We start from the raw sequence: 26,764 nt of genomic DNA on the forward strand, positions 1-26,764 counted from the left end.
TTAAAAAGAACAGTATTTTCTGTTCACTTGAATCACTAAGGGTGTGGAAAAGGAAAATATCTTTTTTCTCCTTTACTTTTGATGAAAGCCATATCTAAGCCTGCTTTATCTACATAACACTTTTCAATTTCACACAACAATGTTTTAAAAGTTCTAAAATACTTCAAAGAAAAAAATTAATTTGTTATTCAACAGATGCATATATTAAGGATTTGCAAATTACATTGAAAATTAAATGACATTATCAGAGGATACAACACCCATTAATTATGAGAAACTTCCTATATATTGGTCATTTTACATGGCCCAGATTATGACACTAGTAGGAATTGTTTGGTTTTAAAGTCTTGTATCTGATTCCAAAATCTTTCAGCTCACCAACAACAGCCAGTAAGTTGAGAGACAAGGATTTGGAACAAGGTCAGATACTTTATTGAGAGCTAGCAAACTAAGAACATGGTGGACTAATGTCTTAATCATCTTAAGTCAGTAAACATTTCAGGTTGTTTTTATGTTAAGGGAAGGGGAAAACAGAAAGGATTGGAATCCAGAGGTGACCCATGACTATAGATATCTGGGTGCCAGCATGGGTCTGGTCTGAGGAGGCCATGAAATGCCTCCATCCTTGGTCAGGTCATGACTCTCCGACAAATACTCAACACTACATTGTTACGTGTGGGTACACTATTTTTATCTTCTGAGTTAGTTTTCATAAGGAACTGTTATCATATTTGCTTTCACCTATACACCAAATTCCTCTCATAGTTACCTTGGCCTACATGCAGAAATAAGCAAAAGCAGTTAAAGGAGTGATGACTTTAGGAGCAAAATGGAGTTGGTCATGCTAGGCCTCCTTTTCACTGCTACAATTGCCCCACTCTCAAAGGTTCATTCCAAAATCTTGTGGAATTGAGGACAATGGGATATTGTCTCCCATCTGGGTACTACTTGTTGGATGGGGTTGATGAGGTATGACTGTGGAATAAAACCATTTGACCTGGCTAAGGAAATATTCCCCTTGTAGGCTTGTGGGTTCCCACTATCACTTTGCATGTAGTGTCTAATGAGAAGTTGAGTAAGAAAGAAGCATGGAACTTCTGGGTGCATGCTTCCTGATATACAGCATATAGTTGTGCCCTATATACCCTATATACAGCAACAACTATACGGTCAGAGTTGTCATGTACTGAACAAGGTGTAGGATGGCAAACTCAGCAGTGGGGGATAGGTTAGTGGAAGTGGCAATAGACTGAGAAATCCTAACTACTTGTCTTGCCAAACATATGAAAATCCCCAAAAGACAAGCAAGACGCATAGGGTTTCCATTTTTATTTCATTTATCCTTTTGTGAATGAGTAACTTTAGGTCCTTCAAGGGCTCATATGCCCACTGTTTTCCTGGTTTCTGGAATGGTGGGGTGACCTGACCCAAGTATGATATACCCATGGCTTTAATCCATCAAGTTTAACTGACGAGTGGGTATTCAGCAGCACCTCTAACAGTCCCATTCACTTGGCAACAAGTTGGTGTTCAGGTCCTTTTTCTTTCCAAGTCTTTAAGAAGACCCCTCCTGGTCAAAAAGCATGTGCGACCACATCTGTGGGATGAGTGATCCTGCTAGAAACAAAGTCATGAACAGAAGTTAGTACAGTGCCTACAGTTAACGTATTTGGCAATTGCTAAATCTCTTAAAACATCAATTTGTTCTCCAGCTGAAACTTGCAATGACCTATCATATAATGTTTCAAAGAGATTCAATTTGAGCATACTTCAGGGAGCTACTCTAATCTACGGCAGGGCAACTGGCAATGCCTTATTCCAAGTTAAATTAGTTCTTTGAAAATTTTGATGCTTCTTTTTAGACTGTGGTTTATCTTTTCAATTTTTCTGTCAGTTATGGTCTCCAAGCTGTCAATTCAAAGGCTTCAGGAAGGAATGAGTTACAGCTTCCCTTGACATTCATGTAACCAGCATAGTCTTCTTCAAATCAGGGAGAGATGGGTGTTAACTACAGAATTTGTGGCTCTGTGTCAATAAGAAAGTCAGTAAGTTTCTTCCCCACTATCAATTGTACTGGGACTCCTATGGGGATATGATATCAGGTTGGCTAAACATACATATTTAACAGGTTATAGGAGAATCTATGAGTATTTATAAAGGCAGTCCTAACACAGGCATATTTACAAAACATACAAGTAACATATGGTCCATGTTTACCTTCAGGTGAAGACTTAACACTTGCCTGGCACGGCCTTATGTCCTGTTTATGATTTGGTATCTTATTGCCACAAAGAGTTCGTTCTGTTCTGTTAGTCTAATGGTCATTAAGTCTGCTGAGTTATTTTCTCTAAATCATAAAAGGGAGGAGGGATAACATGACATGTCTGACCTCCCATCCCTTAGTTCATGGCTGGAAACTAAGTTTTTAAGGTTTTTTTCTGGGGCTCCCTTGGCCAAGGGAGGTCCATTTAATTAGTGAGGGACATAGGATTCTACTTTTTTAGTTTACATACCCTCTTTTTGGTCAAAATATGCCAGAGACAGCATCAATGACCAAGCTTTTATTTTTTTCCATATCATTGCTGGGGTAGTGTGGCTACCTGCCCTAGGTCCATACTATCCCTTGATGGGACCCCTATGGCAAAGATAATTAGACCCAAATGACTTAAAGCTAGTTAATAATTCTAGGCTTCTGTGGGAATGGAGTTGGGCAGATACTCATTAACCATTATAACTTTTTCAAGTAACATAAGAGCCAAAAACCAAAAGCCAAAAAGCAAGATTATAAAATCAATTTATCTATAAGTTTTATGTGTTGAACCATCAGGCATTTAGGCATCTGTGAATCCATCTTTGATGTGGAGAGTCTGAACTAGTTTTAGCTCTCAAAACAGACCCTTTAAAATTTCATGTGCCCATCTCTTCTGCAATAGTCCCTGGGCATAGAGGGAGGGTGGTTGATTTTGTATAACTTTAATAGCAGTATGTTTGCAGTGCAAAATGGATTGGCCTAGTGGGATTGAATTGTTTTTAAATTCTGAAGATGAAACAAGACATAAAGTATTAGCAAGGTTTCAAGCAAAAAGGTCATAAGCCTTGTTTAGTTATGGGAATGACTGAAAAAGGAAGCTCACAGGTAGCTAAACATTCAAACTATCTAGCATCAAGGATATAGATAGAGGCACAATTATAAAATGAATCCAAATCTCTTTGAATAGCGGCCTATCCCTGTGTCTCATGAAAGCAGTTTACTTTGATTGTCATCTTTTCCCAGGTCTAAAGATGAGACCTTGGTTAACTTGAGTTTGGTGTCAGATAATGGCAAGAGTGAGTGCCTTCTTTAGATGAGATATGTGTACCCAGGAGTCAAAACCCTGTAACTTAACAGCACAAGGATTGTTTAATAGTACCTGATAAGTATTGATATAGTTTGGCTCTCTGTACCCACTCAAATTTCATCTTGAATTGTAATCCCCATATGTCAAGGGAAGGACCTGGTGGGAGGTGATTGGATTATGGGTGCGGTTTCCCCTATGCTGTTCTCATCATGGTGAAGGAGTTCTTACAAGATTGGATGGTTTAAAAAGTGCAAGTTTCCCCCTGTGCACTCTCTTCTGCCACCATGTAAGACGTGCCTTGCTTTCCATTTGCCTTTCACCATGATTGTAAGTTTCCTGAGGCCTCCCCAGCCATACGGAATTGTGAGTCAATTAACTCTCTTTTGTTTATCACCTGGCTGGAAGTTGTAAAAAGATTCTGCAACCTTTAAGTGATTAACTTTATAGCTTTGATAAGTCTCCAGTAATCTGAGACTTAGTTTTAAAATTTTATTTTGAGGATGTTTATCAAAGATGTTAAAGGGCTCAAAATATTTGAACAAAACAGAATAATAGTTATTCATTTAACCAAATATGATAATCAAAAAACTTTAAAAGCAATACAGAAAATTACATACCTATAGAAATTTAAACCCTTTTAAATTTCAGTTTGCCCAAGTAATTAAAAACCTATAAATATAATATAGGGATTATTTTGATAAAATGTAAAAACTTTGTTTTTTAGGCCAGTTATGAAAAAGGCAAGGAAAAACCTGCAATGTGATTGCTTCTCCTTATGGGAAACTCATTTAGATAACCTGGAAGTCAAACTTGATGAAAAAAGGAGTCAAAGTCAAACTTGATGAAAAAAGAACTCACATTCAATCAAACACAGGAAAAGTGTGTCCCAGGTTATTAGTATATCATGGAAATACACGACTCTTAGTGACTGCATGGGAAGTTCTTGGGTTACATGGAAAAATTCAGACATATCAAGAAAAGCTGAGTACAATATCAAGTTGTATTCAAGGAAAACATTGCTTTTCTATATAAAACATTTCTGCATCAGTCTACAACAACAGTTAAACCTGAAGGAAAAAAGTTATAGAATTGGATGAAAAAATTGAAAGAGAGCATTATCATCTTAGGCCTTCTCAACAGAAGAAAAAGCTGAAAGCAATGAGATACGACAAAAGTTGAACTTCTGAGATATGAATCTGAAAAGTTTTCCAAAAGAAACAGGTTATAGAATTAAAAATCAAAATTCTAGTAATTTTATTAGGAGCAAATCAATGCCTTAAGGAAACCTCATTTAACATAGAGGACCAATCATAGAAGAACTATTATAAATAATTCCCTTTAAAAAAAAAGCTAACTGAATCACATCAAAATTGTTTTTATAAATTCTCTTTCACAAACCTTATTACAACTTTCAAAACCATCTACAGCATACTAGGACTATCTGATTTGTTCTATGCTTCCCTCTTTTCTCAATAACTAGCCATTTTACTTTAGGACCAAAACTTACCATATAAGATCCTTTCTTACACAGAATTTATTCTCTTCTTAAGCTTTCTTACTAAAAATATATCTTCATATTCATAGCCTTCTTCATACTTCTGTCTTCTACTTACTGGTTCCTTTCTACCTTATTTCAGAAACAACTTTTAAATAATCTCCATATCACATAAATTTATTTTTTCTCAATAGTAACACAGCTTTACATGTCTTATAATTTATTCTGTCATCAAAGCCCACATCTTACCTTGACACTTCATATCAAGAATTATTATGTCAACTAGAATTCTTACTTTTAATAACCTTAAATTTTATTGAAAACCTAGGAGGCAAGAAATCCTGAATAATCTGTCAGATATTAGTATGTTATGGATGAAAACACTCCAAAATTTTTATAAACATGTTTCCCCATACCAAAATCCTTTCTTAATTGAAAATGACTCAGATATCCAATGAGCACCTATTTTTCAATTCAAAATAATTTTAAGATTTTAAATTACACAAAGTTTCCTAGAATCATTTATTCTATTTACATGTACTCAATTCTTTCACTTATGACACTTTACCTAAATTACATCTTAACTCAGGTATTAAACAAAGCCAGTCATCATTTAAAGTTATTTCCCTGTTAACCATTTTTAAAGCCTGTGAACATCAGGGTTCATCTAAGTAAGAACCTTAAAATTAACTCATGAGCATTTTGCCAATAACTCAGATGATTCAGCTGTTTTCATTGAACAAATGATCTTGTATTAGTCTTATTTGTCAAAAAAATCACATAAACAAAGACTATTGTGTTTTTGGTTGGGTTTATAGTCTTATGACCTGATGCCAAACCCTGATATCTTAAAATATCTATCAAAGGCAGATATAAAATAATCAGTAAACCCAAAAATGTGTGGTGAAAATTCCAAAGACATTTCTATTGTATTTTAGTAATAATTTTGAAACCATTTTTATTTACCAAAGATACCTAAATTCATATGAACTTGCAAAGCATTTGAACTTATTTAATATACAAGTACTCATTTACTTATAAACCAATTTGTAGCATGCTAGACATAACAAATAATGCATCTACATACACATAAACACATCTAAACAGATATATACACATGCAAGCCAAGATCCAATTGTTTTTACCTTAAAATTCTAGCCATAAGGTGGCATCACAAACTCACTGGCCTGTAAATGCCACCCTGTGGTCTACTGGCTAACATTTGGTACTTTTGCTGGCCTCTAAAAGATAGCTGGATCCAAATTATTCCGGAAAACATATGCCAAAAGTTTATTTTCCCCAGTAGATAATCTGGTGAAGGATGTAGACCAAAATTATGGGTAAAACAGTTTTCATGGCAGTTTAATTTTTTATAAAACCTGTTTTATCTTTTTTCCTTCAGTTTCAAATGAATTTTCAATGTTTACATTTTAGCTACAACTCGCTGAACTGTATAAGGAAACAGAATTTCCAAGTAACTTCAGATTAGTTGGTGCTATATAAAAAGTGAGTTTTATCTCAACACCAGTAGCTTAATAATGGGAAATTCAAAGCAGGCAGAAAGGAAAGAGAGCAATAGAAAGTGATATGGTTTGGATATTTGTGCACTCCATATCTCATGTTGAATTGTCATCCCCAATGTTGGAGCTGGGGCCTAGTGGGAGGTGTTTGGGTCATGGGGGCGGATCCCTCATGAATTGCTTAGTGCTGTCCTCACAGTAATGAGTGAGTTCTCAGTCTATTAGTTCACCCAAGAGCTGGTTGTTTAAGAGCCTTGTATCTCCTCCTGTCTCTCTCACCATGTGACACACCTGCTTCCTCTTCTTCCCCAATGAATGAAAGCTTTCTGAGACCTCACCAGAAGCTTTACAGAAGCCAGCACCATGCAAAACCATTAGCCAAATAAACCTCTTTTCTTTATAAATTATCCAGACTTAGGTATTTCTTTATAACAGTGCAAAATGGACTAATAAAGAGTTTTAGAAGACACTACTTAACTCTGTAGTTGCAGGTTAACAATTTGATCTCTGATTTTTCTTGCTATAATTTGCCTATCAGTTTAAAATGTACACAGAAATGGGCCATAATATGTAACAGCTGTAATCCCAGAAAACCTAGCATGCATTTGAACTTTCTCATGTTTTAAAACATATAGCCCAGGGCCCACAAAAACAAAGACAAATGCAAATGAACTGGTTCTCAAATCAGATACAAGTCCAACACTATTCCCCCTCTCCAACAGGATACCCCAAGGTAAAACAAAATGACTGGTTCAAAGAATGAACCCAAACAGAGGGAAAAGGGAGTTCCCGGCTGTAAACACCAGAGCAATTTGTTCTGCTTCTGAATCGAGTCCATTCACTCATAGAGATTTTTCAATACCTTGTTTCAGCAGTATGCATAGAGACAGCCAGTACTGCCAAGGGAACTAGCAGGGGTCCCTGGAGGAAAAGTCTCCAGCTGCTGATAGGGACATAACCAAGAATTCCTTAGCTGGGGCCAGCTGGCCAGGAGCAACTTCTCCTGGCTGCAGGCTTCCCCAAATTGTGAGTCCAAACTATTTCTGCTTGCTGCATGACAGCCAATGCATTGAGAGACAAAGAGTTGGAGGAAGGTAGACAACTTTATTTCAGGGAGCCGGCAAACAGAAAAGATGGGGGACTAACATCCTAAAGAACCATCTTAAGTCAGTACAAATTGCAGGCTCCTATTATGTTAAGATCAGGGTGAAAAGAAAGGAGTTGGGATTAAGAGGTGACCAATGACTGCAGACATGTGGGCACCAGTGAGGGGCTTAGGAGGCCATGAAACCTGTCCATTTTTGGTCAGATCACAATACCCCCACAAATTCTCAACACAACATCGTTACTTGTGTATTCACCCTCTTTATCTCCTCAGGGGTTAGTTTTAGGAAGGGAGTATTATCATCTTTTCTTTAAACAATAAATGAAATTCTTCGTCTAGTTAGCTTGGCCTAAATGCACAGATAATCAAAAGCATTTAACCTAAAAGATAGCACCCCGGTGGAGTGGGGATGTTGTGAGGTTACAGGCAAAATTGAGTTAATAATGTTAGGCCTGCTTTTCACTGTCATAGTCTGACTAGAGTGTAGAGTTCATAAGAGCAGGTGACAGAAAATGTGGCTGGCAAGATTGTTTTCAAACTCTGAAGAGCTCTGCATGCCAGGAACTTTGGGTTTTGTTCTCCAGGAAAAAAAGAAGTCTCAAAAGGTTTTAAAGATCAGTCAACATAAGTGAATAAAAATTAAGAAGATGTGAATATGAAAAAAGAAACAGGATTGGTATGTTATCACAATAATTCAAATGAGAGATGATGAGCTCTGAAGTTAGGCATTGACAATAAATACTTCTCAGATGACAAGAATTGTCATTTTCAACATGTCACTGACAGGACTTGGAAATTATTTGAGTGAAGGAAGTGGTGCTAAGAGAAGAAAAAATCTTGGCATGATGCATTAGCTAGAACAAGGAACACTGGTGATATAACGGGTGTTGTTTTCTTTATAATTAAAAATTTTTTCAAGGGCTATCTGGAAGGAAGAGGAAATAAATTTAATATCAAAATTTAAACTGAGAAATAGAGAATTTGGGCATAGGCCTCAGAGGGGAAAACTGAGACTAGGGGTAAGAATTTGAGAGTGACTATCATATATAGGTAGTAACTGAAACCATATCTGCCATGTGATCACCAGCTAAAGCATTGCAACCATTTTACCAAAAGAGAATGTTGTGTCAAAAGGGGTTAAGAAAAAAATAATTTAGGAAATATTTTTGGTTGGCCACAGTGGTTCACATCTGTAATCCTAGTACTTTGGGAGGCCAAGGCAGAAGGATTGCTTGAGCTCAGGAGTTTGAGACCAGCCTGGCCAACATAGGGAAGCCTTGTCTCTACAAAAAATAAAAAAATATATTGGCTGTGTATGGTGATGCCTACCTGTGATCCCATCTATTCAGGAGGCTGAGGTGCGAGGATTGCCCAGGAAGTCAAGGCTGCAGTGAGTTGTGATGACACCACTGCACGCCAGCCTGAATGATGGAGTGAGATCCTATCTCAAAGAAAAAGTTATTTTAAAAAGAAGATTTTTTTAAATAAATAGAGCCCAATTATAAACAATGGAATGGTTTCAAAAATGGTTTGAATTGTCCTAAATGTAGTTTTTTTAATGAAAGAAAAGAAAAAGAAACATACAATGATGATATTATTAGGAGATATTATTTTTTAACTTTTATTTTAGGTTTGGGGGTACATGTGAAGGTTTGTTACGTAAGCAAACATGTGTCATGGGAGTTTGTTGTACATATTATTTTGTCGCTCAGGTATTAAGCCCAGTACCCAATAGTTATCTTTTCTGATCCACTTCCTCCTCCCACCCTCCTCCTCAAGTAGAGCCCAGTGTCTGTTTCCTTCTTTGTGTTCCTAAGTTGTTAACATTTAGTTCCTGCTTATAAGTGAGAACATGTGGTATTTGGCTTTCTGTTCTTGTGCTAGTTTGCTAAAGATAATAGTCTCCAGCTGCCTCCATGTCCCACAAAAGACATGATCTCATTCTATTTTTATGGCTACATAATATTCCATAGTGTATATATACCACATTTTCTTTATCCAACCTGCCATTGATGGGCATTTAAGTCGATTCTGTGTCTTTGCTATCATGAATAGTGTTGCAATGAACATCTACGTGCATGATCTCTATAGTAGAGGATTGATACTCCTCTTGGTATATACCCAGTAATGGGATTGCTGGGTCAAATGGTAGTTCTGCTTTTAGCTCTTTGAGGAATCACCATACTACTTTCCACAATGGTTGAACTAATTTACACCCCCACCAACAAGGTGTAAGTGTTCCCTTTTCTCCATAACCTCACCAGCATCTGTTACTTTTTGACTTTTTAGTAATAGCCATTCTGACTGGTGTGAGGTGGTATCTCACTGTGGTTTTGATTTGCATTTCTCTAATGATCAGTGATACTGAGCTTTTTTTCATATGCTTACTGGCCGCATGTATGTCTTCTTCTGAGAAGTGTCTGTGCATGTCTTTTGCCCACTTTTTAATGGGGTTGTTTTTCTGTTGTAAATTTTAAGTTCCTTATAGATGCTGGATATTAGACTTTTGTCAGATGCATGGTTGGCAAATATTTTCTCCCATTCTGTAGGTTGTCTGTTTACTCTGTTGATAGTTTCTTTTGCAGTGGAGAAGCTCTTAAGTTAATTAAGCTCTTAAGTTAATTAGATCCCATATGTCAATTTTTGCTTTTGTTGTGGTTGCTTTTGGTGTCTTTGTCATGAAATCTTTGTCTGTTCGTATGTCCAGGATTATATTGCCTAAGTTGTCTTCCAGGGCTTGGATAATTTTGGGTTTTACATTTAAATCTTCAATCCATCTTGAGTTGATGTTTGTGGAAATGATCCAGCTTCAATCTTCTGCATATGACTAGCCAATTATCCCAGCATCATTTATTGAATAGGAAATCTTTTCCTCATTGCTTGTTTTTGTCAGCTTTGTTGAAGATCAGATGGTCATAGATGTGCTGCCTTATTTTGGGGCCCTCTATTTTGCTCCAATGGTCTATGTGCCTGTTTTTGTACCTGTATCATGATGTTTTGGTTACTATAGCCTTGTAGTGTAGTTTGAAGTTGAGTAATCTGATGCCTCCAGCTTTGTTCCTTTTTCTTAGGACTGCCTTGGTTCCATATGAATTTTTAAATAATTTCTTTTCTAGTTATGTGAAGAATGTCATTCGTAGTTAGATAGGAATAGCATTGAATCTGTAAATTGCTTTGGGCAGTAGAGCCATTTTAATGATTTTGATTCTTCCTATTCACGAGCATGAGAAGTTTTTCCATTTGTTTGTGCCTTCTCTGATTTCTATGAGAAGTGTTTTGTAATTCTCGTTGTAGAGATTTTTCACCTCCCTCGTTAGCTGTATTCTTAGGTATTTTATTCTTTTTGAGTCAATTGTAAATGGAATTGCCTTTCTGATTTGGTTCTTGGTTTGGCTATTGGTGGTGTATAAGAATGCTAGTGTTTTCTACATTGATTCTGTATCCTGAAACTTTGCTAAGTTGTTCATCAGCTGTAGGAGCTTTAGGGCTGAGACTATGAGGTTTTCTAGATAAAGAATTATGTCATCTGCAGACAGAGTTAGTTTGAATTTCTCTCTTCATAATCGGATGTGCTTTTTTTTTTTTCTCTTGCCTAATTGTTCTGGTTAAGACTTCCAATACTATGTTGAATAGAAGTGGTGACAGAGGCCGTTCTTGTCTTATACCAGTTTTCAAAAGAAATGCTTCCAGTGTTTTCCCATTTAGTATAATATTGGCTGTGGGTTTATCATAGATGGCTATATTTTTCTTACTCCAAAAATGTAATATGACTTAATGTTAAAGACACCATTTTTTTCTTTGTTAAAATTAAAAGATGTTTCTGAGGTAAAAAATACTATGATACACATATAAAACCAATGGCCAAATAACTTATATCTGTAATCGTATTTTTGAACCTCCAGAAAACATTTCTTGAAAAATTTTGATTTGATCATAATAACAAACTCCAAATTAAATGTTACCAACCTATAGAAAATACATTTACTTTTTAAATGTGGAGTTTTTTGGTTAATAACTAAATGGAAAGTGCTACATTTAAACCTGTAATTTAAAAAATGTCGAGTCTCCATTTTTACTTTTAATAACCAAGCTTTATGTTGATCAGGGAAGTTTCAAGAGTAGGTGACTTTGCATTGCATCTAGTTACTTCTTGCTAGTCATGTATACATATAAATTTAGTTGAGGATTATCACTACTGTATTTATTTTGTATTTTTCTTTAAGCCTATCATTCTCAAATTTGTATTTTTCACAGTAATGCATTTTTAAGGAATTTATTCATATTATCTTGATTGACATATTGTACCATAATTTTAAAATGTATAGGGTACAATATGATGTTTTGATATATGTACACAGTGTAGAATGATTAAATCAAGCTAATTGACATATCTATCACTTCACTTACCTATCATTTTTTATGGTGAGACATTTGAAATTCACTCTCTGAGTTATTATGAAGTATATATCATTATTGACTACAGTCATCCTGCTGTGCAATAGAGCACAAAACCTGTTCTTCGTGTCTTTCTGAAACTTTACATCCTTTGATCAACAACCCTCCATTCCATGTCTCCCCACACTGGCTCAGAGGCTGGGTAACCATAATTCTACTCTCTACTTCTCTGATTTCAACTTTAATATACTCCACATATAAGTGAGATCAAACCTTTATTGTTAATAAAATCATGTAACGTGTGTATGTGCATGTAAATATTGCTACAAAGAGAATTTGTTAAAATAGTAACCTGTTATTTGAAGAGTTTGATAAAATTCTGGTAACAGGTATCCTGCAGTGACTTTGGCTTCTCAAGTCAGAAACAAATTTAATCTGGTTTCCTTGTCATTTCAAAGCTTGTCGCTGGTTCTCTGGATTTAGTCAAACCATGAATTTACTTATTATATGTCTTAGTGGGTTTGGGAGCATCTTTGTAAAGAACAAAATTCTGTGTTGGGTACTTAATCATTTGTATGGCCAGCAAGGACAGGACATTATACAGAATGCTCCTAACTACATGAAAGAAATTATTTCCTGTGTGTTGTTGTATATGTGAGGGTATGCGTGTCTGTATCTGAGTGTGTTTTGTTGATGCCATCAAAAATCACTTCTCCACATCCTAAATAATAATCACATTCACTTTAACTGCAGACAGTTTTTCTTAGCAGAAAAGCATTTTAAATAGGGGCGCTGGATCTTGCAGAATTTCTATGAATTTTCCTGGAAACTCAGCAATTTACTTAGTTCTGGAACACTTGCTATCGAATGGAAGAAGAGAAGCTTTTAGAAGGTAGAGCTGTTTTCCAGTAGTTTATACACGAAACGAATTGCACTGCCTTGCCCCATCTGTACTAATGGAGCAAAGGAGACATTTAGAGCAGTAACTTCAACAAAAATACTTTTTCATATAGATGACAAAGAGCATGTAAGGAGAGGAGAAGTCCAGTAGGAAATCTTAGAGATAGTAAAGGCAAACTGAGGGCTTCATTATCTACTTGTTTACTATTTTGCAGTGGCAATATTCTTAGAAGTTCAGTTTAAGGCTCTTTACCTTAAAACAGTGGATCACTAATACCCTGCCCTGACCACATCACATGATATTCTCAAAATGTAATTCAATGCTAATGCAAAAATGCCTTGTACACTTCAAAGTGCTATAAAAATATCAGGTAAAATGCAAACAGAAACAAGGTGTATGTATTACTGAATATAGCAGTAATTTTATTGAAGTTTTCTGATGTTTAAAGGCAGAGAAAGTTACTGAAAACATAAAAACGTTCATTGGATGGTAGAGAATATACAGTCTAAACAGTGGAATTCTTGGAAGATTTAGAAAAGTTAATGAAACATTTTATATGCAATTTTTATTAAAAGCTATTGTCAAAAAGTTGAATCGAATCAATCAAACTTCATTTTATAAATAACATGTCTATCAAAGGTACTGCAATAAAGGTAAAGCATTTCTTAGGCATCTGGAGTAAGTTAGGATTTCAGTGTGTTGGCTCAGGGACCAAACCACGTTTAGCAAACTCAAATTTTGTCTGTGTCCAGTTTCTAAGGACAAGAGTACAAAGGAGTACAAACCTGTTTTCTCAAACAGTGTGCCAATGGCAGGCCATCTGTACTCTTCTAAACCACTCTCAATCTTGCCCTTAATCTGTAAATATCACCCATCCTCTTATAAATCCCTTTTTTGGATATATGAAATGCATATTGATACATTTCAAGAATATATTTATTGATAAGCCCAGAGCCTTATTATATAAGTCACCATAAGTGTTTCTTTAATCTCTTATAGATTTTTAATCAAATAAATCTAATCAAAACAACTCCATGCATTATCTAGTGTATTGTATGTGGTCATTCATTGATTCAGTTTTATTTTCATGACATTATAAAAATTTTGAAATATGTCTAATGAAAGCTAGGATATACAATTATTTTCTGGATGGGTGCAGTGGCTCATTCCTATAATTTCAGCACTTTGGGAGGCTGAGGTGGAAGGATAGCTTGAGGTCAAGAGTTCTAGACCAACCTGGGCAACATAGTGAGACAGTCTCTACAAAAACTAAAAAAAGAAAAAAATTAGCTAGGAGGGCAGTGTGCACCTGTGGTCCCAGCTACTCACAAGGCTGAGGCAAGAGGATCACTTGAGCCCAGGAGTTTGAGACTGCAGAGAGCTATGGTGGTGCCACTGCACTCCAGCCTGGGTGACAGAGCAAGACCCCATCTCAAATGAAAGAAAAAAAGAAGAAGAAGAAGGAGAAGGAGAAGAAAAGAAAATTACTTCATGGTGAATAAAATGTGTTTCATTGCCTAGATGTGAAGCCTTGTAACATTTTAATATTATCTTCTTGTGAAAACAATCTTCACGGTAACCCAGGAGGCAAGCTGTCAGCTGTGAGAACTTTGGGAACTCATAATGATGATTATTTCATTTATTTATTTATTATTTATTTACATTTAGAGACATGGTCTCACTCTGTCACCCAAGCTAGAATGCAATAGCACAATCATAGCTCACTGTAGTCTCAGACTCTTGGACCCAAGTGATCCTCCCACCTCAGCCTCCTGAGTAGCTAGGACTACAGGCACTTTCCACCATTACCAGCCAGCATGGTCTCACTCTGTCACCCAGGCTAGAATGCAATAGCACAATCATAGCTCACTGTAGTCTCAGACTCTAAGTGATCCTCCCACCTCAGCCTCCTGAGTAGCTAGGACTACAGGCACTTTCCACCATTACCAGCCAGCTTTTTAAATTTTTTTGTAGAGACAGGGTCTTGCTTTGTTGCCCAGGGTGGTCTCAAACTCCTGGCTTCAAGTGATCTTCCACCTCAGCCTCCCAAGCATTGGGATTACAGGCATGAGCGACTGCAACTGGCCCTGGAACTAATGATTGTTAAAATTTGCTTCCACTGGAAAATATGGCTCCAGGGATATTTAATTTTTATGTCATTAAAAACCTTTCTTTAAAAACAGTAATAATAATCATTCAAGATAAAAACTTGAATTAACTTTATATTAAACTTTTGCCCAAAAGTCACTACGGACCAGATTTTATTGGAAGTTTCATTTATTGTATTTCTCAACATATTGTGGACTGCCAAAAACATTAATAATGCAAATCCATGTCTGAATACAAATGAACCCCTACAAGGCCAGTGTTGATTATTAATGGAATAAATTATCTGCCTACTTAGTGCAGTTACTGTGGTTTGGAATACCAGTTAATAATGAAAGAAGGGAATTTTTGAAGAATATATCTCATAGTTTGAATTAATTCTACCATACAGGAGATCAAAGAGAAAATACTGTGACAACGATGCCTTCTCCCTTTTTCCTTTTTACTCATTAATAAGAAAGTCTTCTGCAAGTGCATTTCATTGTTATTTTCCAAATACAAAGAAGTAGACTTGTATTTTTCAGAAGAGCCACCATTTTTCCAAAACAAGAAACTCAAGTTTTATGTTGCCCAAGTTATTTCTGCTACAGGAATGGTGGGATTGTTTGAGGCCACCTTTTCCCAAGGACCCCAAAATTGCCTTGAAGTATAGAACATTGTGTCTTCTTTCAGAGTTTCCATAGCTACAAGTATTTGCAGAAAGAATACTTTGCACCTTGGTAGTTTTCATGATGCTTTATATGTGGCGATTTTATAAGTGTAAAATAGAAGAAAGCAGAGCTGCTAGTCTGGTTAAAGAGGACATGAAAGCATATTTATATGCCTTCACCCATAAACTCAGGAAGACACTGAGCCATTTTCCCCAGAAGGCTTACAGTTCCATGGACATCAGCTTGAAATCAACTACTTACAGGAAATTGTTGTATGCATGAGAAAAATTAATCCATGTGAACATCACAGGTTCATCTCTTAATTTTTGGCAAGATTTACTCATTTAATAAGCTTAACCTGAATATGACATTCCTATTATAGTATGGAAGAATATATGTGTAATCTCATAATATATATATTATATTATATAAATTTTTTTCTCCAGACAGAAAGTTAGCTCTCCGAGATGGGAGATTTTTCATTGTACCTTTGTGAAAGTTTGATGGATAGTGTGTGAGGTGTAGTAATTTTTGGTTTGACCACTTTCCACCCACCCACTCTGTCATTGTAACATGCCATCTGGTTCCAGACCCTAATGATACCTATATTTCTCTACCACTATTTCTTTATTGATAATTCTTCTTTGCAGTAGCACTATAATAATGTGATTATTTACCTCTGACCTGTGTATTAGCACACACACTTCCAGCACAACAGATTTGTTGAAATATCATTTTTAATGTCTAATAAGTTAAACTCCCTTACTATCTATAATATAAAAGTTCATCATAAGCACAAAAGGAAACATATATTCTTTGCCTACACATAAAATAAAAATATGTATTTTTAAAAGTTCTCATTATCAGCTGCAAATTTGATGCTGGCCCAATACCGTTTTTTATAGAGAACCACAGTATAAAACTCACCCTGTTTTTGGTTCCATATGAATTTTAAAGTAATTTTTCCCAATTCTGTGAAGAAAGTCATTGGTAGCTTGATGGGGATAACATTGAATCTATAAATTACCTCGGGAAGTATGGCCATTTTCACGATATTGATTCTTCCTATCCATGAGCATGGAATATTCTTCCATTTGTTTGTGTCCTCTTTTATTTCGTTGAGCAGTGGTTTGTAGTTCTCCTTAAAGAGGTCCTTCACATCCCTTGTAAGTTGGATTCCTAGGTATTTTATTCTCTTTGTAGCAATGGTGAATGGGAATTCACTCCTGATTTGGCTCTGTTTGTCTGTTATTGGTGTATAAGAATGCTTGTGATTTTTGCACATTGGTTTTTTATCCTGAGACTTTGCTGAAGTTGCTTATCAGCTTAAGGAGACTTTGGGCTGAGACGATGGGGTTTTCTAAATATACAATCCTGTCATCTGCAAACAGGGACAATTTGACTTCCTCTTTTCCTAATTGAATACGCTTTATTTCTTTCTCTTGCCTGACTGCCCTAGCCAGAACTTCCAATACTATGTTGAATAGGAGTGGTGAGAGAGGGCATCCTTTTCTTGTGCTGGTTTTCAAAGGGAATGCTTTCAGTTTTTGCCTATTCAGTATGATATTGGCTGTGGGTGTGTCATAAATATCTCTTAGTATTTTGAGATACGTTCCATCAATACCTAGTTTAGTGAGAGTTTTTAGCATGAAGGACTGTTGAATTTTGTTGAAGGCCTTTTCTGCATCTGTTGATATAATCATGTAGTTTTTGTCATTGGATTTGTTTATGTGATATATTACATTTATTCATTTGTGTATGTTGAACCAGCCTTGCATCCCAGGGATGAAGCCAACTTGATCGTGGTGGATAAGCTTTTTGATGTGCTGCTGGATTCGGTTTGCCAGTATTTTACTGAGGATTTTCACATCGATGTTCATTAGGGATATTGGCCTAAAATTCTCTTTTTTTTATGTGTCTCTACCAGGCTTTGGTATCAGGATGATGCTAGCCTCATAAAATGAGTTAGGGAGGTTTCCCTCTTTTTCTATTGATTGAAATAGTTTCAGAAGAAATGGTAGCATCTCCTCTTTGTACCTCTGGTAGAATTCCTACTAGAATCCGTCTGGTTCTGGAATCCGTCTGGTCCCGGGCTTTTTTTGGTTGGTAGGCTATTAATTATTGCCTCAATTTCACAACCTGTTATTGCTGTATTCAGAGATTCAACTTCTTCCTGGTTTAGTCTTGGGAGGCTGTATGTGTCCTGGAATTTATCCATTTCTTCTAGATTTTCAAGTTTATTTGCATAGAGGTATGTATAGTATTCTCTGATGATAGTTTCTATTTCTGTGGGATCAGTGGTGATATCCCCTTTATCATTTTCTATTGCACCTATTTGATTCTTCCCTCTTTTCTTCTTTATTAGTCTTGCTAGCAGTCTATCAATTTTGTTGATCTTTTCAAAAAACCAGCTGCTGGATTGATTGATTTTTTTGAAGGATTTTTTGTGTCTCTATCTCCTTCATTTCTGCTCTGATCTTAGTTATTTCATGCCTTCTGCTAACTTTTGATTTGTTTGCTCTTGCTTCTCTAGTTCTTTTAATAGTGATGGTAGGGTGTCGATTTTAGATCTTTCCTGCTTTGTCTTGTGGGCATTTAGCAAAGACAATCCCAAGCAAAAAGAACAAAGCTGGAGGCATCACACTACCTGACTTCACACTATACTACAAGGCTACAGTAACAGAAACAGCGTGGTATTAGTACCAAAGCAGATATATAGACCAAGGAAACAGAGCAGAGGCCTCAGAAATAACACCACACATCTACAACCATCTGATCTTTGACAGACCTGACAAAAACGAGCAATGGGGAAAGGATTCCCTATTTAATAAATGGTGCTGGAAAAACTGTCTAGCCACCTGTAGAAAGCTGAAACTGGATCCCTTCCTTACACCGTATACAGTAATTAACTCAAGAAAAATTAAAGACTTAAATGTAAGACCTAACACTGTAAAAACCCTAGAAGAAAACCTAGGCAACACCACTCAGGACATAGGCATGGGCAAGGACTTCGTGTCTAAAACACCAAAAGCAATGGCAACAAAAGCCAAAATTGACAAATGGGATCTAATTAAACTAAGGAGCTTCTGCACAGCAAAAGAAGCTATAATCAGAGTGAACAGGCAACCTACAGAATGGGAGAAAATCTTTGCAATCTACCCATCTGACAAAGGGCTAATATCCAGAATATACAATGAACTCCAACAAATTTACAAGAAAAAAACAACCCCATCAAAAAGTGGGCGAAAGATATGAACAGACACTTCTCAAAAGAAGACATTTATGCAGCCAACAAACATATGAAAAAATGCTCATCATCCATCACTGGTCATCAGAGAAATGCAAATCAAAACCACAATGAGATACCATCTCTACTCCAGTTAGAGTGGCGATCATTAACAAGTAAGGAAACAACAGATGCTGGAGAGGATGTGGAGAAATAGGAACGCTTTTACACTGTTTTGGGGAGTGTAAATTAGTTCAATCATTGTGGAAGACAGTGTGGCGACTCCTCAAGGATCTAGAACTAGAAATACCATTTGACCCAGCAATCCCATTACCAATATATACCCAAAGGATCATAAATCATGCTACTATAAAGACACATGCACATGCATGTTTATTGCAGCACTATTCACAATAGCAAAGACTTGGAACTAACCCAAATGTCCATCAATGATAGACTGGATTAAGAAAATGTGGCACATATACACCATGGAATACTATGCAGCCATAAAAAATAATGAGTTCATGTCATTTGCAGGGACATGGATGAAGCTGGAAACCATTGTTCTAAGCAAACTATCAGAAGGACAGAAAACCAAACACCACATGTTCTTACTCATAGGTAGGAGTTGAACAATGAGAATACATGGACACAAGGCAGGGAACATCACACACCGGCACCTGTCGGGGTGGGGGCTGGGGGAGGGATAGCATTAGGAGAAATACCTAATGTAAATGAGGAGTTGATAGGTGCAGCAAACCAACATGACACATGTATTCCTATGGAACAAACCTGCACGTTGTGTACATGTACCCTAGAACTTAAAGTATAATTAAAAAAAAAAAAACTCACCTTCTTTGGTACTTTCTAACAGCAAAGAATAACTTTCGGAATTAAAATATAATAATAATCTGCAATTTGCTGACTACCAAATCTAAAGTAATACCAACAAAATGTGATTCAGGGTTCCTTCTTTAAGATATTTTCATTTAGGATTATGCTATTCTAAAGTAGTTTACTTTTCCAGGGATTTCTGTGATTTATTTATTTTTTAAATCTTTTTTATTTCTAATTTTTGTGGGTATATAATAGATATATCTATAGCTATCTATATATCTAGATATCTGATCTTTGACAGACCTGACAAAAACGAGCAATGGGGCAAGGATATATAGATATCTAGATATATATCTAGATATCTATATATCAAGATATAGATGTATATATAGCTAGCTATATATATAGATATGTATCTATAGATATAGATATATATAGCTATAGATATATATAGCTATCTATATATAGATATATAGATATCTAGATATATAGATATATAGATAGCTATAGATATATCTAGATATAATATATATAGATATATTGATATAATATATAGATGTATATATCTAGATATATCTGTGTGTGTATATATATATGAGGTACATGAGATGTTTTGATACAGGCATACAATGTGAAATAAGCATATCATGGAGAATGGGATATCCATCACCTCAAGCATTTATCCTTTGAGTCACAAACAATTCAGTTACACTCTCTGAGTTATTTTAAAATGTAAAACTAAGTTATTATTGACTATAGTCACCCTGTTGCACTATCAAATAATAGTTAATAGTTCATTATTTCTTTTTTTTGGAGTCTCACTCTGTTGCCCAGGCTGGAGTGCAGTGGCATGATCTTGGCTCACTGCAGCTTCTGCCTCCTAGATTCAACTGATTCTCCTGCCTCAGCCTCCTGAGTAGCTGGGATTACAGGGGCCCACCACCACGCCCAGCTAATTTTTGTATTTTTAGTAGAGACGGGGTTTTCCCATGTTGGCCAGGTTGGTCTGGAACTCCTGACCTCAGGTGATCCGCCCGCCTCGGCCTCCCAAAGTGCCAGGAATACAGGCATGAGCCACTGCACTCAGCCATTTATTCTTTCAATTTTTGTTTTTACCCATTAACCATCCACACCTCCCACCTCACCATCCCCTCACTACCCTTCCTAGTCTCTGGTAATCATCCTTCTACTCTCTATGTCCATAAGTTCAACTGTTTTGATTTTTAGGTTCCACAAATAAGTGAGAATATGCAATGTTTGTCTTACTCGGCCTGGTTTATCACTTAAGATAATCATCTCCAGTTTCATCTGTGTTGTTGCAAATGACTGAATCTCATTCTTTTTTTATGGCCAAATAGCACTCCATTGTGTATATGTACCACATTTTCTGGATTAATTCATCGTTTGATGGACAGAGGTTGCTTCCAAATCTTAGCTGCTGTAAACAGTGTTGCAACAAACATAGGAATGCAGCTACATCTTTGATATATCGATTTTCTTTCTTTTGGATAGGTAACCCATAGTGGGATTGCTGGATCAGATGGTAGTGCAATTTTTAGATTTTTGAGGAACCTCCAAACTGTTCTCCATATTGGTTGTACTAATTTACATTCCCACCAACAGTGTACAAGGGTTCCCTTTTCCCCACAACCCTCACCAGCATTTATTATTGCCTGTCTTTTTGATATAAGTCATTTAACTGGGGTGAGATGATACCTCACTGTAGTTTTGATTTATATTTCTCTGATCATCAGTGATGTGGAGCAGTTTTTCATATGCCTGTTTTCCATCTGTATGTCTTCTTTTCAGAAATGTCTATTCAACTCTTTTGCTCATTTTTTAATTAGATTATTAGATTTCTTCCCTAGAGTTGTTTGAGCTCTTTATATATTCTGGTTATTAAACCCTGGTCAGACAGGTAGTTTGCAGACATTTTCTCCCATTCTGTGGGTTGTCTCTTCACTTTGTTGATTGTATCCTTGCTATGCAGAAGGTTTTAACTTGATGTGATCCTGTTTGTCCATTTTTGCTTCCGTTGCCTGTGCTTGTGGGGTATTGGGATTTCTATGATTTGAATAGCAAGAGTTTAAATTACAATTAGACATTCTAGTTCATACACCAATTTCAGTCAATTAATGTTTGCATTAAATATATCTCAGAGGAATGTTTTTTTAAAAAAAGTAATGCTTTGAAAATAAATTTATATCAACATTCAAGTTTTTAAAATATTGTCCCATGTTTTCCTTTCAACTTTTTTCTTATTTTTACTTCAATTTACTTTGAGATATTTTGCAGTTTATTTTATAGTCTTACTATAAATGAAAATATTTGAAAGCCTATAGATTATGTGTCTCACGTGTACAGCTGAGTATAATGGTCAGAGTTGAATGGGTCAGTTAGAGTTGATTCAATTTGATGAACAAGAGCAAAACCATAACTGTATTATGCTGATAGTCATGGCAATAATTTCACAATATAGATGGTCACAGTATTCTCAATACAATAGTACTACTGTTTCAACAGAGCAAACTAATTTCATATTTCCTTGTTTTCACCCCTTTGGGGCCACAAAAAAATGTATTTGAAAGTTACTTGTTCCATTAACCACATACTCAACATTTAAAAGCTGCAAAATACTTCTGATTGTGACAAAAAACTCTCCTAAGAATTCACTAGAAATCTCTTTATAATTTTTTCCTATTAACAAAAAGTTTTAAAAAAAAGATGAAGAATGCAGAAGGAAAGTGAATTCATATATGTATATATTTTAAGTCTTATAAACTCACAGCTGAAGGGGAATTCAATCTGTGTTGCTATTGAAAATATATACCATTTACTGCAATTTAAACGTTTTATTTCTTCACAATGTGACATGATTAGAAGGATTGAAGAAAATTTTGTGAACACTAGCATAGCTTAAAAATGAGCAAACAAATAAAAAACTGAAAGGTTTGGATGTATTCACGTCCTTATCAGTCTGTTATAACGCATGTAATGGAATCAGCTTGGAGTCAGCACTCAAATTTTGCTATAAACATAAAATAATAAAAAGAGAAAGGCACACACACACATACACAGAGAAGAGAGACAACAGAGAAGGAGAGAAAGGAAGATAAAAGGATGCAAAACAGATTTCAAGAACCCAACTTTTATTAAATATTTATTTTCCATTGTAATATCTCTTCATTTAATTTTTAAAGCCTAGCAAGTTATTTTAAGCAATTCTAACATAAAAATTACCCTTCCAACATTTTCCAAGTGTGCAATACAATATTGTAAGTCACATGCACATGGTTGTGCAGTAGTGCTCAGAACCAACCCACCTCCTCCCCTTCATGACGGAAACTCTATACCTGTAGAAGACTCCCCAGTAGCTCCTCCCCAAGTGCTGAAAACCCTCATTCTACTTTATGTTCTTTGTCTTTGATTACTTTTGATACCTCATAAGTGGCCTCACATCACGCAATATTTGTTTTTTTGTGGTCGGCTTATATCACTTGGCACAATGTCCTTAAGTTCATCCATGCTGTAGTATGACAGGGTTTCTTTCATTTTGAAGCTGTATAGTATTCTATTGTATGTATGTACCATATTTTCTTTATTCATTTATCTGTCAATAGATGTTTAGGCTGCTTCCACCACTTGGTTATTGTGAGTAACTTTCTTCATGTCATTTTATATTCAGTTGAAAACTGTCAATTGTTCCATCTCCAATCTGCCCACGTTGTTATTTTGATTTCCTTATTTTAGTTTTTAGCAAAGATGTTGAAAATGTGCATCTGTGCTTACTTAACATTCACTATATATTTTTTCCTATTCAGTGCAGATATTTAGATAACAATAAGGTTGTCCTGTTCAAGGTGAAATAGCACAGTGAGGTGATAAATAATGGAATGCTGTCTGTCCTTGCAGGATGAGTCTGCTCCAGCTGACAAACAGTGTAGACCGGAGGCGACCCAGGCCAGTTACTCAACATCAGCTGTTCCAGGCTCACAGGACGTGCTGTACATCAATGGAAATGGGACCTATAGTTACCATAGTTACAGAGGGCTAGGAGGGGGTCTGCTAAATCTGAATGATGCATCCAGCAGTGGTGAGTATTTATCATAGATTGTGTTGTTTTGTTTTGTTTTGTTTGGTTTGGTTTGGTTTGGTTTGGTGAGGGGAGGTGGTGGTAAATTTTTTAAACTTGAGAGAAGAAAATGGATAGACTGTGATGAGAATAGTCAGTGCCAATCTGCTATTAATAAAAACAAGGCCATTTAATACATAATGATGGTCTCTCTACATGGGTGTCTCCCACTTTTGTTGCTGTCTCTGAAAGTGGCAGCACTATTATATAATTGAATGATTGCTGTGTATACTAAAAAAAAAAAAAAAACTCAACTAGAGAAATAGCAAATGCTTTTCTTCTAAATAGTGATCCATTCTGCCACCAATGCTGTAATGCACATTATTTCCATGTTCAAAGAGGCTTTTGATTTGGAAAATTTGATGCACCAGGAGTTTCTCCAACTTCATGAAACATACACAGTCATAACTAAGAACATACAAAATGAAACAACACATGGAAGGGACGCATGGGTTTCCAGAAGATAGTTTGTCAATGTCAACAGCATGCTCGGTCAGCAGTGTTGTACTGGAGCAAGCCTGTACTGACTCTTGGTTGGTAAATTTTTAGGAATTTTCTGAACTTATATACCAGGTTGAAGTCTAAAGGAGTCAGAAATTTAACTGTATAATATAAAGCTATGCATGTATGAGGAAAAAAACACATGGATAATGTTCTTATAATTGGGTGGTAAGAAAAACTTTCCTAACTATAAATCCAGGAGAAAAGTTTTATTACACACACACAGACCCCTTTTGCATGACAAAAAACACCATAAAAAAGTAAAAATATAACTGGAAAATGTATTAGCTAACTCTACCACAAAGAATTAGCAGGTCAATAAATAAAGAAAAACTATACCCAAAATCATATGATAAAAATGCAAGAAAAGAAACACACAATTCACAGAAAGACAATGCAAATGTTCTTTAAATATTTATAAAGTTGTTCAACCTCAGTCACTCCTAATAAGAAGGATGCAATTTCCACCCATCGGTTTAGCAAAAATCCAAATGCTTAACAGAATTTTTTTAACAAGACTGTGGTTAAAAAGGTACTATCATGCCTTGCTCAATGCAAAAAGTTAGAGTGGAATTTGACAGTATATATTAATAGAAAAAATTGAATGTACATTTACCATTTGACCCAGCAATCTCTCTCTTAGGAATCTATTTCAAAGACACACTGACAAAGTTACAGAAAGAGATATGCTCAAGTCTATTTATTGCACTGTCATTTATAAATGCAAAAAAAAAAAAGGTTGCCAATAAAAGTGCCCAGCAATACATGGCTGACTGATTAAATTATAGCTCATCCAAACAAAAGAGTATAAATAGTAATAGGAACTATCTTTTTTTTATTTTTAGGACAGGGTTTCACTCTGTTGCCCAGGCTGGACTGTAGTGGTGTACTCTTGGCTCACTGCTGCCTCTGCCTCCCAGGCTCAAGTGATCCTCCCATCTCAGCCTCCAGAATAGCTGAGACTACAGGTGCATGCCACCATGCTGGGCTAATTTATTTTTATTTTTTATTTTTTAGCGGAGACAAAGTTTTTACCATGTTTCCCAGGCTGGTCTTGAACTCCTGATCTCAAGTGATGTGCCCACCTTGCTCTCCCAAACTGCTGGGTTTACCAGGTGTGAGCCACCATGCCCAGCCAGGAAATACCTTTATATAATATTATATAGTGATCTCCAGGTAGTGAAAAGTACTTATAGAATGCCAACATTCATGGAATAATGATTTATACTATTGGATGCATAAACTATAACTTTTTTTAAAAAGTTTATGTAGATGTGGGAGTGGGGAGAAAACAGTATAAGGGGCAAGAATAAAAGCTAGAATATTCCTAATGTGTTTGGTTTTACACTTTGTTTTATATATTTAACTTTGGAACAATATATCCTTATGTAACGATTAAACTGTTTTTTTAAATTCTTCAAATTAAAAGAAAAGTGATGCAAATAAACTTCAATTGTTTAACGAGTTATTGGCATAGCCTCACATAGAAAGGAACTTGTCCAAATGATTCTAAGAATCATAATTTGACTCCATAAGTTTGAAGCCAGTGATTAAACCTTAAAGTATTTTCAGTAATCCTATTATTATTTGGGGACTGTTGTCTATGTATTGTGGTTAAAAGCAAATTGCCAATTATGTGGTTGTCAGTGAAAGCTAGCATTTTCAGCAGGGGTCAAAGTAGACACAGATGTAAAATCAGTACATTTAAGCAAAACCTCCGTAATCTTGTATTTGAATTGGTAGTACCAGTAGGAACTTACGATGTATTTTTTTGTTTTTTAAAAAACACAAAATATATCTCTTTTTCCTGGAAATGCTTGGAAACCACGGCCAACTTGAATTTAAAATTTTGAATTAGGCTGGGTGAGCTTATATTTCGGGAGAAATTACATAATTAGTCTGAGTTTATACTCTAGGAAATCACTTAGTTTACAATGCTGGAAGTATGTTTCATATATAGCTAGATAATTTTGGGGGCTCAATGCAGAATGAAAACATCAAGCTTCTTGTTTAAAACTTAAGAATTTAAGGCATTGACAGTAGAGAATTAACCTAAGCATGGAACTTTTCTAAGCACATGGTACTGTGGGACTACAAACATTTCATGACCCACTTTGCCCTTTTAATTTACTTAGTAAGCCAGAGGAAAGCATTGCTTTTTCATTAAAGGCAGAGAGCTACCAGTGGTAAGAAAGATAACTAATACAAATAAGGAAAAGGATAATACACAAGTGAGAACACTTTGAAAGAGTATTTTGAGAAGGAAAGAGAGCACTCTGGGGCAGCTAGCAATCCTGGGTAAAAATTGATAGCAAATCCAAAAGAAAGTTTTGTTATGCATTGTTAATGAACAGGGCTCCCAAAGTCCTTCCTGACTTTCAACCAATTCTCCATAGAGGAACCAAAATAATTTTTAAGAAAAGGCAAATCTGATCACATCATTTCACCATCTAAAACCTTCTATGGGCTTTCATTGTTCTTAGGGAAAGGATGTGAGCCAGCTCTTCCAGCTTCAAGGTCTACTCACCTGAAGTTTTCTTTCACCTGCTTCTCCCCCA

At 35.9% G+C, this 26,764-nt stretch overlaps 1 protein-coding gene across 4 annotated transcripts in view; it reads left to right on the top strand.

Annotated features, from left to right (window-relative positions):
• Positions 1-26,764, top strand: part of NOL4 (nucleolar protein 4) — a 381,073-nt gene that overhangs the window by 328,723 nt on the left and 25,586 nt on the right. For all 4 annotated transcript variants that reach the window (XM_030810603.1, XM_030810601.1, XM_004087724.3 and 1 more), the window contains one exon: positions 23,486-23,666. In XM_030810603.1, the coding sequence (XP_030666463.1) occupies positions 23,486-23,666 (181 nt within the window). The remainder of the gene's footprint in view (positions 1-23,485; positions 23,667-26,764) is intronic.

This window comes from Nomascus leucogenys, chromosome 4, assembly GCF_006542625.1.
Source record: "Nomascus leucogenys isolate Asia chromosome 4, Asia_NLE_v1, whole genome shotgun sequence".
In the NCBI taxonomy this organism is placed as follows: Eukaryota; Metazoa; Chordata; class Mammalia; order Primates; family Hylobatidae; genus Nomascus; species Nomascus leucogenys.